Source organism: Balaenoptera musculus, chromosome 13, assembly GCF_009873245.2.
Source record: "Balaenoptera musculus isolate JJ_BM4_2016_0621 chromosome 13, mBalMus1.pri.v3, whole genome shotgun sequence".
NCBI lineage: Eukaryota > Metazoa > Chordata > Mammalia > Artiodactyla > Balaenopteridae > Balaenoptera > Balaenoptera musculus.
This window is the reverse complement of record NC_045797.1, coordinates 45,121,172-45,134,771: the sequence shown is the minus strand read 5'-3', so window position 1 is coordinate 45,134,771 and position 13,600 is coordinate 45,121,172. Positions and strand designations below refer to the sequence as shown.

The 13,600-nt window shown below is 36.3% G+C and overlaps 1 protein-coding gene across 2 annotated transcripts in view; it reads right to left on the bottom strand.

Annotated features, from left to right (window-relative positions):
• Positions 1-2,000: 2,000 nt before the first annotated feature.
• The window catches only part of PSME4 (proteasome activator subunit 4), a 101,128-nt gene continuing 89,528 nt past the window's right edge, over positions 2,001-13,600 (bottom strand). The window contains exons 41-47 of one of the 2 annotated variants that reach the window (XM_036872623.1): positions 12,975-13,060; positions 10,974-11,102; positions 9,780-9,935; positions 6,707-6,875; positions 4,826-4,959; positions 3,999-4,137; positions 2,001-3,522 (exon numbers count right to left, since the gene is read on the bottom strand). In XM_036872623.1, coding sequence (XP_036728518.1) covers positions 4,003-4,137; positions 4,826-4,959; positions 6,707-6,875; positions 9,780-9,935; positions 10,974-11,102; positions 12,975-13,060 — 809 coding nt within the window. In that variant the 3' untranslated portion in view covers positions 2,001-3,522; positions 3,999-4,002. The remainder of the gene's footprint in view (positions 3,523-3,998; positions 4,138-4,825; positions 4,960-6,706; positions 6,876-9,779; positions 9,936-10,973; positions 11,103-12,974; positions 13,061-13,600) is intronic. The other variant, XR_005022342.1, reaches the window with a different exon arrangement.

Below are 13,600 nucleotides of genomic sequence, written 5' to 3'. Positions count from 1 at the left end.
ACCAAATAATTGGATTTACGCATATATTTTTATCAGCCACCCACACCACTCTGTTTTCATCAAGAGAAAGTCAAGAGGGCTGGATAATTTATGAGGTAGATACCCAGTCCAGGGGTTGACTATGCTATCAGAATTTAGAAATAACTTCAAAAAAACAAACAAAAAAAATTCACAAGTTGTAAAGGATTCTAGAGAGCTAGAAGAGGAAATCTGGAACCATCAAAGTTCCAGAACTAGTAAGCACAATCAACAAGACGAAAGCTACTATGATCATGTCTACAAAACGTACCAGCAGTGTGTCAAATTGGAAAGAACGCTGGTTTAGTAGTCACAAAGTGGAAATCTACAAATAAACAAGCAGGGCTGACTAAGTATGTTAAGATATGAATAGGCTATCAACTGGCAGGGAAACCAGCATTCTAATACACACTATCATTGACAATGCAAATTGACACATGCACTTTGAGGAAAGAACATCAGAGCCATTAAAATGTTTAGATTCATGTCCTAAAAATCTCACTCCTTGGAATTTATCCTAAGGAAATACCTGAATAAAACAAACAAGTTTTAAGTATGAAGGGATGAAAATGTTCGCTGCAGTGTGATCTGTAGTAGAGAAAACTGAAAACCTTGATGTTCAACAATGAGGGAATACTCAAAAGAGTGACAGTAACGAGACAAATGGCCCTTGGCTGCAAAAATAACTACAAAGTCTGTAGAAAGTTATTTTTCCAGTAAGACAAAATTCCTCACTGGTTCTCTCTGGCCACATTACTAATCACTAACATTAAGAAAATAGGTAGGTAAATTTTCCTCCCAAATTTTGAAACACAATTTGCAAATTCTTTCTTTTTTAAAGGATTCATTCAGAAACTAAAAATTATTTATTGGCTCATACAACATTAAAGATACAAGCTTTCTCCTCCCCTTACTTCCTACCACTCACCCACTGCCCATCCCCACCCGAAACCTGCCTTAACTCAGTCTTCCAGGCCCAATCAGCAGTGACGTCTAAACACTGGTCTGCCTACACACACCATCCCCCAAACCCTTAATACTTGCCTTCCCTTAACACTGTTCCTGCTATCTTCTCCATTCTTTTGAATGCAACATCCATTTAAGAACTTAAGACAATGGTGGCCATCCATCCCTTTTCTCTCCCTCCTCCTTTTCATTCTTGAGGCCACCGATAGAAAATTTAGGAATTAAATAATTCACAATATAACCAGGTAGGGTATCAAAGTAATAAGCAACTTCTAAGCCTGGTATCAGAATCACACTGGACATGTGATTAAGGTGCCCTGCTTTTAGGCCTAGAGTGGGCCTTAGGAGTCGTCACCAGTGGTTCTCAATCCTGGCTGCATAACTGAAGCATTTATGGAGCTTTTAAAAGACTTTTAAAGCTTTTAAAAGACGTTGATGCCTGAGTCCCAACCACAGAAATTCTGACTGAGAAACACAGTGGGTGCCCAGTATCTTATATTTTTTAAATTCCCCACTTTAGGAACCTCACCTATGGCATTGTATTTTCATACAGCTTGGCTAGGAAAAATTGGAGTGGTCAATACAACATAAAACCTCACTGCTCAAACTGTGGTTTCAGGACCAGGCATCAATATCATGAGCTGGGAGCATGAACTAAAATTCACATTCTAGGCCCATCAATTTGAGAATCAATCATCTAGACCAGTGTTGTCCAAGAGAACTTTCTGTGATGATGAAAACATTCACCTGCCTATTTAACAGGGTAACCACTAGCCAAAAGTGGCTAATGAGCACTTGAAATGTGGCTATTGAGACTGAGGAATTTTTTATTTAATTTAAATGTAAATAGTCACACATGGCTATGACCTAGTGTGCTGGACAGGTCTGATCTAGATAATTCACTCTGGTCAGAGGGCATGAATTTACGGATCCAGATCTATGAATGCAAAAGGAATCCATGAGGGTCACTGGCTACAGAACTGTCTTCTCCTTGTAATGAAGACAAAAGCCAGGTGTTAAAAACAATCCATTTATTGCGTTTTAAACTAGTTACACAATTGAAATAATCAGTTTGGCACTACACTATACAGGGATTACGCCTGTGTATGCTGACACTTAAATACTGTACCAGGACCTCTGCTGTGCTTAGGTCTGTATCGAGTCATTCAGCAAGTAGATACTAAAAAATATACCGTAGTGTTCCTTTAAGGAAGACTGTACAGGGCGGGCTGCAAGATGACATTCACCAACTTGTGAATTACTTGAACCTAGAAAATACCTTGCCTTCTATAAACTGGTCATAGGCAAACATGTGGTGTTCGCATTTAGAGATGCGCACAAAAAGTTACATAAAAGTTCAGACATTCTAACGATAAATAAACTCAAAAAACCCACACCTCAGCTTTTGTAACATGAAAAGATAAAGAAAATAATTTAAAAACACACAAAAAATGGCATTCAATTGGTACAAAAGCCAAAAAAATCACTATAATAAAGAGCTATATGTGTATCTTTACAAATTAATTACACAATGGTGTTGTGTAAGAGGTTGCATCTGTACAAAGTCTTGCCAATGCTATCTCTACAGTTTATACAGTCTTTTACATCTATGTAACATTTATTAAACAAGTCAAATAAATATTAAGACTTATTAGTCTCAACGATTCTGCAGGCAAAAAAAAAAAAAAAAAGGAAAAGGAAAAAAAAATTAAAAAGAGAAAAAAAATTACAGAATTTCCACAAACACAGCAGACTTCTATTAGTCAAGTGTAACAGTTTTCAAAGAGGGTCAAACAATATTTGCAAAGAATACAGGTAAAAACCAACCAGTCAGGGTTTTTATTGTTGTTGCTGTTTATTTGCAAAATCACACATTGTATACATACATATCAATCAAAAATTTATTCACCAAACCCCTAGTTTTTCAGCAACTGCTCTTCTATTCAGCACCAAAAACTCCAGTCTGTGGGAAACACGTGGACACAGACTTCACTTCTGTGTCTTGGTCGAGCAATCCATCAGGTCCTTGGCTGGGTTCAAGACTTGCCCTCGTTTCCTTCCCTCTTCATGGCTCTCCAGGCTTCAGATTTGTGGCCCACAGGCCTACTACCATCTAAACCCAACAGCCATTCGGAAAGAATTCAAAATAATTTGAGATGAATGAAATGACAGGATCTGTATTACAGATGGGCCTTCTCTATTCCAAGTAAACTGTTTCGTAATGAGTTCCTAGACTCTGTCTGGTCTTGGATGCCATGATCATATTGGGTAATTATTTCTAGCCTGAGACATTATGGCTTTGTCTGATGCCTCAAAGAAAAAGTGATTAATATTCCGGAAATACTTCTGGACAAGTTAGGAAATCAAATGGCAGCTGAGAACCTGTGGAACGCAGACTAATGAGACCAAACACAGAAACCACCAAAATGATGAGAGCTCAACAGAGGCAGAGTTTTAAAACCTGCAGAAAGCCACCACAGATGGTACCTGAGGATCTGGAATTTTTGATGAAAAGAGCTCGAAGTGAGGACTACTCATCTGTATCAAGGAGGAAAAAAATTTCAGTTAGACAACAGGACATCCAACTCTAAGAGCCCAGTAAATGAAATCTTCATTCACCCTATCTCAGTAGAAAGGTTTCTGGGTCCTCCCTCTTTAATACAGAATGGATGATAAATACTTAAGAATCCAGATGAAATGTTTTCACAACTGTAGAACCTAAAATCCCTACGACAACCCAAAATGGCCAGGACCCACTCAGGAGGCAATTAAGAGTAAGATCTCTTTTCTTTTATCTAACCATAAAACCACTCATGTATAAAGGCCCAAAAGCAGTCACATCAATTCTCTGCTTAATACCTAAAGCAGAGAAGAAAGGATAAAATTCTCTGGGAACTTACTTCCACTGGCCATAGTAAAAGTCATGAAAGAAAAAACTTAGGAATACCCGCTTCTCAGTCATCAAACCAATGACCTTTGAGGATGTCAGATTTCTTTAAACTTTGCTGCCTCACCTTTCTATGCATAATAGCAGGGTGACACGAGGAGATCGGTCAGAACAAGCAGCTGGTCATCAGTGAATTGCTGTTTGTGTTCTTGCCAGTTGTCATGGTGCGTCCTTCGGAAATTGGATAAGGTCTTTTTTACAGTCATCTGTAGAGTAGGCAACCCACATACATTTTATTTTAACCTCTCTGGGGTTATATTTAGGATACCTTCAGCTAAATAACAATCCTTCTAGACTTCAGATCTTACACTTCACCAAGAGCTACAAAACCAATAAACCAATCTTACTTCAAAAAGCCACCAAGCTTACTTCTTTAGAATTAGTACTAGCTGCAATTTAGGACAAGCGACCAGAACTCGCACCACATTATTAAACCAGCTTCAATATATACTTACATCTATTTATCAAAGTGAAAAGGACAAAGTCATTGCTCTTCCAAGTTGTTTAATGTAGGAACACAGGTGTTCGCTAAATAATACCGTCACTTTTCCTGTTTAATATTAGCTCCCAGTTAGATACTTCCTAGATATAAAATGCTAGTGAAATAGAAGCATAAAATTTATTCTGACAACACTGACAATACCTTACTTCCACTGGACTCGGAGGGACAGAAGCTATGGTAATTTCCTTGCTACCAAAAGATCTCAAATATACAGGCAGCAGGGTCTCTGCAAGATTTTAATAATTATTGATGAGTAACTCGGCTCTGGCAGAGGTAGGAGTAGTAGCTTTATCAAAGCAGAAGATCCACAGTATATAGATTAGTATCAATGGTTTCTTACAAAATATCACTGATAATATATGTGCAAAGAAACTAACAAGGGAGAATTTTACCTCAATAGGCTGAGGATCATTCAGATGTGCACTGAGATTCATAAGGAGCTGGGGCATCCAGGTGGGAACATCGTAAGGACTAGAAAGAACACATGCACCAAGTCCCAGCACCCCGGCATGGCGTTTGACCAACTCTGCAAAGAAAACAGCAATATACGTGCAAATATTTACAGGACTCTATTGCACTTGCTACAGTGAAATAAATTAGTTTTCGATCACGCTAGTTGTTTCCAATGTTTGAATTTCTGCACTTAAATATGACTCTGTATGCACACATATCAAAAACATGATTTTAAGGCTAAACTAAAAACATCCTATAGCCGTCCCTCAATGACAGCATAATTATATTTAGGTCCAGAAATGTGTCATGTATTTGGTAAAACTAACATAGTAATGGCTTCTTCTGATCAATTCATATCATATGTGACAGTGCAATCCCTGATCCTAAAAAAATCGCCAGTCAAAATTAGATCCCACTTTTCTGGATGTGACTACCTCCTACAGAATGCATCAATTCATTAGGTAAACACACCGTGAATGTGCAATGTGTGTATTCCACAAAACAGAACTGCTATGTGTCTGTATTCTACAGGGTCTCTATTCTTCGTTTTTAGTGAAAGAAGTTACATTAAAGTGCTTTCAAATTCTCATTGTTTTTTAATAGAGATGTGTGCGTGTATGTGTTTGTAAGTCTATTATATGTGTGTCCATGAAACGTTGTGGATAGGGAGTTGAAATTAAGAAAAAGGGAATCTGGAGTAGTCATAAACAATGCCATTTGGTTATAACAAAAACCTAAAACTACTTTGGTACTTAATTATTAAAAACACAGTTTTCAAGCAAAAAAACTAGAATATATATTGGTATTTTATTGGAAATTGCTATTAGGTAACTATATGACATAATCAAAACCCTGGCAGACACAGAGAACAGACTTGTGGTAGCGGGGCGCAGGGGTAGGCGGGAAGGACTGGGAGTGTGGGGTCAGCAGAGGCAAACTATTAAATACAAGATGGATAAATGGCAAGGTCCTACTGCAGAGCACAGGGAACTATACTCAGTATCCTGCGACAAACCATAACGGGAAAGAACATGAAAGAGAATGTATATATGTATAACTGAGTCACTATGCTGTACAGAAATTAACACAACACTGTAAATCAACTATATATCAATAAAATGAAAAACAAAACTAAAACCTTGCTATAATCAGCACTTAAGAGCCTCATATTCCAAGCATTTTCTGCAAATTCAGTCAGCTTTCCACTTACTAATTATCTATGTTTTCCATTATTCTTGTGACTATTTGTAGTTAACAGTGGCAAGATCAGACGCTTCTTTGCAATCACATTTAAATTTCTCTTTAAACATGACACAGTCATCAGATCTCATTCTCTTGTTTACCTTCATGCTCAATTAGAGTGGAAGCTCCTGTAGAATAATGAGTGTTCTCACCCTCTATCAAATGCCTAGTGAAGTAATGATTTTCCTCTCTCCAAATGAAAGCAAGCCTTGTTTTGTTTACTTAGTTTTTTCTCTTAGTACATTTACACATAAGTTATAAATTCTAAAAACAAATACTTTAGATCCTCCAAAATAACTAATTCTGGATACCTCTCCTTATAAAGAGATTTCAGGTGGGTGGGTACAGGCTTGATTTACTACAATAGTTGTATGCAGCCATGTACACATTCCTTTGTACCTCTATCAATTTCAGCCTTTACACCCCAGGTCTTGCCTTCTATATGCAAAGCTTCTCAAAAGCAGGGTCAGCCATTCCCGGTACCTAGCATAGACCTAGGCACATACAAGCATTCGATAAATATTTGTTGAGTTAAGCCTGGTTAATTCCCAAACGGTGTTTTCCACCAGTCTTGTTACCTGCAGAAGGAATCGTATTCGTATCTCCTACAAAACCAGGGCCTCGTTTCCTTTTCTTCGGTAGTTTTGTTTTGCAAAGTTGCTCAAAATGAATCTGCATAGGACTGTCCATGGTAAGGAAGTTACACTGTAACAGACCACTTAAGGTGGTAGCAGCCATTTCTCGAACCTATAGAAGACAATCACTTCCATTAGAGCCAAGATCCTAAGCCTGGGGAGGTGAAGAGAGTGGTAAGGGAACTGGGGTGGGGATTTTCCCTGATATTTGTAAACAAATTGTGTAAATGCTCTTCTGCAGTTTCTTAATAGAGATTTCATCAGATTCTCAAAGGGTCTGTGGCCTCAAGATGGATGAGTCACTACACCAGGTTCGCAGAAAGTTTAATGGTTAACCATGCTATACAAAATTAAATTTCTCCATACATTAATTATTTTCTCACTGACTGATAGCTCTTATCTGGGGTGTGACTGTAAAAGCAGTGCCAGAGCCTGACATTAAAATAAAATTTTCCTAGACTCTACATCTCTTAAAACAACTGCTGTTGTTGCTTTCACTGGTAATAAAGATACAGGATAATTTCTATAATTGGCATACATAGTAGAGATTTATATCCATTTTAACTCTTATGAATTTCACAGGCTGTTGTCAGACTATAAATACAGTTTATAGAAGTACTAAATGAAGAGTGTTTAACAGTCCATTTCAAATTGAAATGGGAACTCAAGTTTCGGGAAGACAAAAAAGCTGTAAAAAGTTATCTCAAATATATCACAAAAATTTCTTTTAAATAGTCGTAAGGAAAGGCAATAATAATTTGAAAAAAAACCACTCAAATGCTTTGCTACTCATTCATTCAAAAGATTTTTTCTTAAATTTTTCAATGTGACAGTTTGGGGGTTCTTAACATATTCTTTGCTACTTTTATTACATTATTATATGAAATACATTATAAAATGTTTTACTACTTCATACTTGGTTGCATTATTTCCTTTCATACCATGATTTATTTTTATACTCAACTATTGACTAGAATGCTTTCAACTTCTCACTACTATGCTACAAAACACTTAATTTATATAATTTTTCCATATTGCAATGTATTTTCTTAGGACATGGCTAATTCTAAGAATTGGGATTACTAAATTTCAATGTATCTCCAATTTTACTATTAATTTTGTGGCTACTGGTTGCTTTTCAAAGAGCCAGTGCTAACATACTATGATACAAAACTAATGGGAATACTGGGTTTTAACTTACCAACACTGGTTATTATTATTACACATTTTTGGCTTTGGTGGGTGGAGAGAACATGAAATTAAGAGTCTCATTGTTTTAAGTTTGTATTTCTCTGGTCATTAAGAGAGGTTTCACTTTTGTTTACGGCTTATATTGTTTTCACCCATACATATATGATACCACCACCACTATCTACTCCTCAAGGTCTTAATGGTCTTCTAATGCTACAATGTTCTTCTCTAGTTTGATGCTTGACCAATTAAACTAATTTCTAATATTCTTGTGGTCAGATTTGTCTATCTCTGGATTTGTGAAATCTATTGACTTAAATGCTTAGAATGTCATTCTCGGCTCACAGTTCACATAAATATCCAAATTCATTTCTCCTACTTTCTCTAAGTAAAAAGTGCGTGTTTGGGGTGGGGGTGGGGGTGTAGCTATACTATATCTGGAATACACTTCAGTGTGAGATGTTCTAATCTATTTTCTTTTCTCCAAACTGCTATCAAATTACCCAAACACCTCTAACTGAATTGTTCTCTTTCCCAATAGTGGCATCTACTTTTGTGATATTTTGTTCCAAGGGTCAGTCTGTACATGTCTATAATAATTAATTTTACAAGGTAAGCAAAAAAAGTATTTAGCTTTATCTATAAAAAATTTCCCAACATTTCTAAAAATTTTCCTTTAAATCTAATAAAGTTTTCTTTAAACATTTCTCATTTAGATTACCACAAAGTTTTTTTCCCCCAATATTATCATGAATACTTCTGGCTAATTATTACTGATATTCAGTACCACATGTTTTAAAACTGATAGTTTTAATAAATGTCATGCTTATGTTTATAGTAACAGCTAAGTTTAAGCCTACTACATGGAATAAAATACAAGAATAATCTATAAAAATGTTCTAAAACGAAGTCCAGAAAAACAGTCCATTTTGCTATAATATTTAAAGGTAGGAAACACTGACTTTTGAGATTTCCACCTTTCCATTTCCAGTCCTTTAAGTTTAATGAAAAAAAAAAAAAAGAATACTCTAAAAAAAATTTACAGATAGCTACAAATATTTTAATCGAAGCCTGTCAGAGTTATAACCACTGGGTGAGTACCCTAGGAATTGGACATATCTGCTCCCAGAACACAAGAAAGCTGGAATGCAAAATGCATAGGTTCATAAGGGAGGTGGAGAAATTTCCATTCCCAGTTTCCTAGGGATACAAATCTATTTTCAGTGCTCTCAAATAAAATACAGATAATTACTGGGAGTGCTCCACTACATGGAAAACCCGTAAGTCCATAAAATAAAATAAGCAAACATTTCACAAAATTTTCAATTACATTTTCTTTACCTATGGCCAATTTAGACAGTTATATCTTATTTAATGCTACTTCAGCAAAAAAGTTGACTTTAATTTCTCTACCAAGGAAAATAAAAAGGGACAACAATGTTATCTTAAATCTACTGAATAACAGTACCTATGTGTAGATTTTCATTCCATGGAAACTGCTCTCATACACACTCCTATTAGCCCTTTAAAAATCAGTAAGGTAAGTAGAGTATTATCACCTGCAATCTCATAGATTAAGAAAACTTTGGTTCATAAATGTTATCTGCCCAATTGCAAAGAGAAGCCAGAACAAGAACATGTCCAATGTTTGTTTCCATCTGTACTACAGGAAATGATTGGGGTATAAAAACTAATCACATAGGGCTATGTTAAAATTAAAGTTACTTTTACTTTACATATCAGTGTGTAAATACTTCTTAAAAGAGGCGCCATAATGCTTTCTTTAAATTTATTAAATTTCGGTTTGCTATAACCTAAATTTTACCTCTAGCTGTTCATCCTCCAGAAGACTTATAACCAGCCACCTGATGTCTTTAACTGCATCTTCATTGTTTAGGAAAATAAACAGGTTATAAAATACCATGGTCTGGAGGTAGGTCAGTACTGTATATCTAGCATGCCAAGAACTGCTTCTTGCTGTCTGTGAATGAGAAATTAGTAGAAATAATGAAAACAGTGCTGACAAGAACACGAGATGACAGTGAAATTACAAATAATCTAGACTTCCAACATAACTCTACTTTTACAGGTATAGCTAAAGCAATCTCATCTTACATTTCCTTCTAAACAAAAGGCTGCACAAGCTATTTCAGGTAAAAGTTAGTTATTCTGAATGTATGAATGAATGGTTGAGAGTAAAGGGAAAGGAACACAGATAAAAGTCAATTTTAGAAGAATTATTTATAATTAATGACTCTTAAATCCTTCAACGCTTGCACATTATTTTATTTTACTTTTGATAGTAGCCGGTAGGTAGGGTAATGAAAGCAAACAAAATTGAGAACTACTAAATTCTACTGCAAAAAATACCATTTGAGGCTGTTAAAAAATATCTTTCAGGGGAAACCATGGGAACATGTCCATTTTTTATATTATATAACACATGTGTAACCTGCATAAAGCTGAGCACATAGTACACTAAAAATGCAGCCACAGGACTTCCCTGGTGGTCCAGTGGTTAAGACTCCACGCTTCCACTACAGGGGGCGCAGATGCAATCCCTGGTCGGGGAACTAAGATCCCATAGATCCCACATGCCTTGCGGCATGGCCAAAAATAAATAAAATAAATAAATAAAAATGCAGCCAGAAAATATATACTCACTTAGGTCTTTCTACCACAGATCAGAAAATACAAGTGAATAAAATAAAGGGGAAATGGTAAAAGAGAATGCCCACCCCCTCCCTCATAAGCACTTTGTATCCAAGGTGCTTCAATAATTAGCTCTTTATGTATATAGAAAATTTAGGGTTGAGTGACCTGCCCAATGTCACAGAATTCGGTGGCAGAGCCAGGTACAGATTCTAAATCTGTTTCTTTGGTCAACATATGTCTCCTCTCATACTAAAAGAAGATTCAAAATGAATGCAAGTAACAGGTGTTGTGTGTACCGCAGTTGACTTTGTGAAATTCTTAGAACTGTAAACCAAAGATATAAGTGTTTGATATACACTCTTACTTGTTTTAGCACCCGAAGTACCAAAGGCACTTGATGAGGGTAAAGCAACCCCTGAGACATTAGTGATAAACATAACTTTGCATCTCTTTTCAGTTCATCATAGCTATTGTCATTTTCCACTGGGGCGATCTAGAGAACAACAAAAAAAAACAAAGACATAAACTGAAAAATAGCTAATAAGTACAAAGGCATCCTTACATGAAAGAAATTACATTTTTAATTTTAACAACTTGTACAGAAAAATCCAAACATACACAAAACTAGAGAAGAGTATAATGAATCCCCATGAATCAATCACTTCTTCAACAATGACAAATTCATGGCTAATTCTTTCATTTTTTGCTCCCCTGTGGTTCCCCATTCCCCAATTAAATTATTTGAAGCAAATCCCAGACATATTTCATCCATAAATATTTTATTTTCGGGAATTCCCTGGCGGTCCAGTTGTTAGGGCTCTGTGCTTCCACTGTAGGGGGCACGGGTTCAGACCCTGGTCAGGGAACTAAGATCCCACAAGCCACACAGCATGCCCCCCACCCAAAAAAAGTTATTTTTATCTCTGAAGGATAAAGTCTCTTATTTAAAAAACCTGTAATGACATTATACATAAAAATTCATTACAGTTAAAATATATTCAGTAGTGCTCACATTTCCCCAACTATTTGATGCCTGCATATCCCAGATCCCACTTACCATGAAGGCCTAAAGGAGATTCTCAACCTCAATATTTGTATATTCAGGTTAATTGTTAGGCCCGTCACTAGCAAATTATGCAGTACAGCAATCTAATGATACACATTTTTTTGCAAATTTCAAGTGGATTCAAATAAATCATCCTATCAACCTCATTCTCATATACTATTTGCTTTCTGACTCTTTTCTGAGTGAAGAAAAGGGGTGGAACTCCAGCTATCCCAACATTCATTGCACATTACCCATTTACGAACATATGACATCATGTTCCATACCCACTATGTGGTAGTGGAAAAAAGTTTAGGCACCACTGCCCTAAAGACAAACCATATCTACACCAAGGACCTACAAGTAACAAAGACCTATCTATACACTAATGGCTACTGTCCACTTTTATATCCCAAAAGATCCCAAAGGTATCCATGGGTATCAGGCCCTACAGAGCACTTTAAAAAGTATTTTAGTAGTGAATCCTTCGAAAATTTCCAGGAGTGTTATCTTTTCGAAATTTCCTAAAGACAAAATATACCATGGCAGATGAAAAGTTTAGCATGCCATTTGCTAATAAACAGTAACAAGGGCCCTCCTTCTTAAATAATAACAACTGTACTGACCAATAATTGTCAAGTAGTGGTGATGTCTGTGCCAAGCCTTCCCAATTTGCAATAAGACTAGACTGTTTTCTTAACCACAACCAACCACAGCATCACTACCAACTATAATTTTGCAAACTACCATATAATCTTAGTTTACTAGCTTTATCCACTGACTGGATAGATGAATAATTAAAACCACCTCAGGTTATATCTTGCATCAAATAAAACTTCAATATGATTACCAGACACAAGTTACTTCTTGCAAATATTTGTTAGAACCAACTATATATAGTGCCATTTAGCAATGTAAAATAAATACAATATACTGAACATTTTGATTTTCAAATGTATTATACGTTGAATTAAAAAGTCAGAAATAGCTATATTCAAAAATGTCATTGTGGCTTTTTTTTTTTTAAAGCTATCAATATTTTCCTAAACTATTACTTGAAACTGGCTCTCGGTGAAACAATGTTCTGTCTTTAGACTTTTCATGTAACTGTCAAGATCCTACACTTACCTAATATTGGAAAGATTATTTCAACAAATATTTAACCACTAACACCTAATGATTTTCCTGTGACTATTCTACCTTTCAGAGATGCAAACAAATCATACACAGTCTGAAAACCTATCAACCATCTGATGATAATTATAAATTCCTTTTGAAGGTCAAAAGGGGATGCATTTTTAATTTCAGACATAAACTTACCTTAAAAAACAAAGGTAGAAGCTGAAGTTGTTCAGTGACTGCTGTAGAGAAGGATCTTCCTGCACTCGCCATCAGCCATTTCAATACTTTATGGAAACAAACACAAAGAGTCAGTCTTTGCTATCCAGTTAGAGACTACAAAGTAGAGTGATTCTATAATGCTAGTGTCAGCCACTCTGATAGCTCTTCAGTGTAAAGAAAGAGGTCTGTGTTACCTCACAAATTAGATCAGCAGTGTGACAGGATCCATAACAAATGGTATCAACTAATCTACGGAACTGAAGCCACCCTCAAAGAATGAATCAGCAAATTATTAATGGTCTACAAACACTCACACAAAGTACAAATTAAAACTAGCCTTCAAAAATCCTAACAAAGCAAAACTGATGACTAAGTTAGTTGTTTATACTTAGAATCCTTGAAAAAAATTTTAGATATAAAAACAACAGGGGGGCTTCCCTGGTGGCGCAGTGGTTGAGAATCTGCCTGCTAATGCAGGGGAGACAGGTTCGAGCCCTGGTCTGGGAAGATCCCACATGCCACGGAGCAGCTGGGCCCGTGAGCCACAGCTACTGAGCCTGCGCGTCTGGAGCCTGTGCTCCGCAACAAGAGAGGCCGCGATAGTG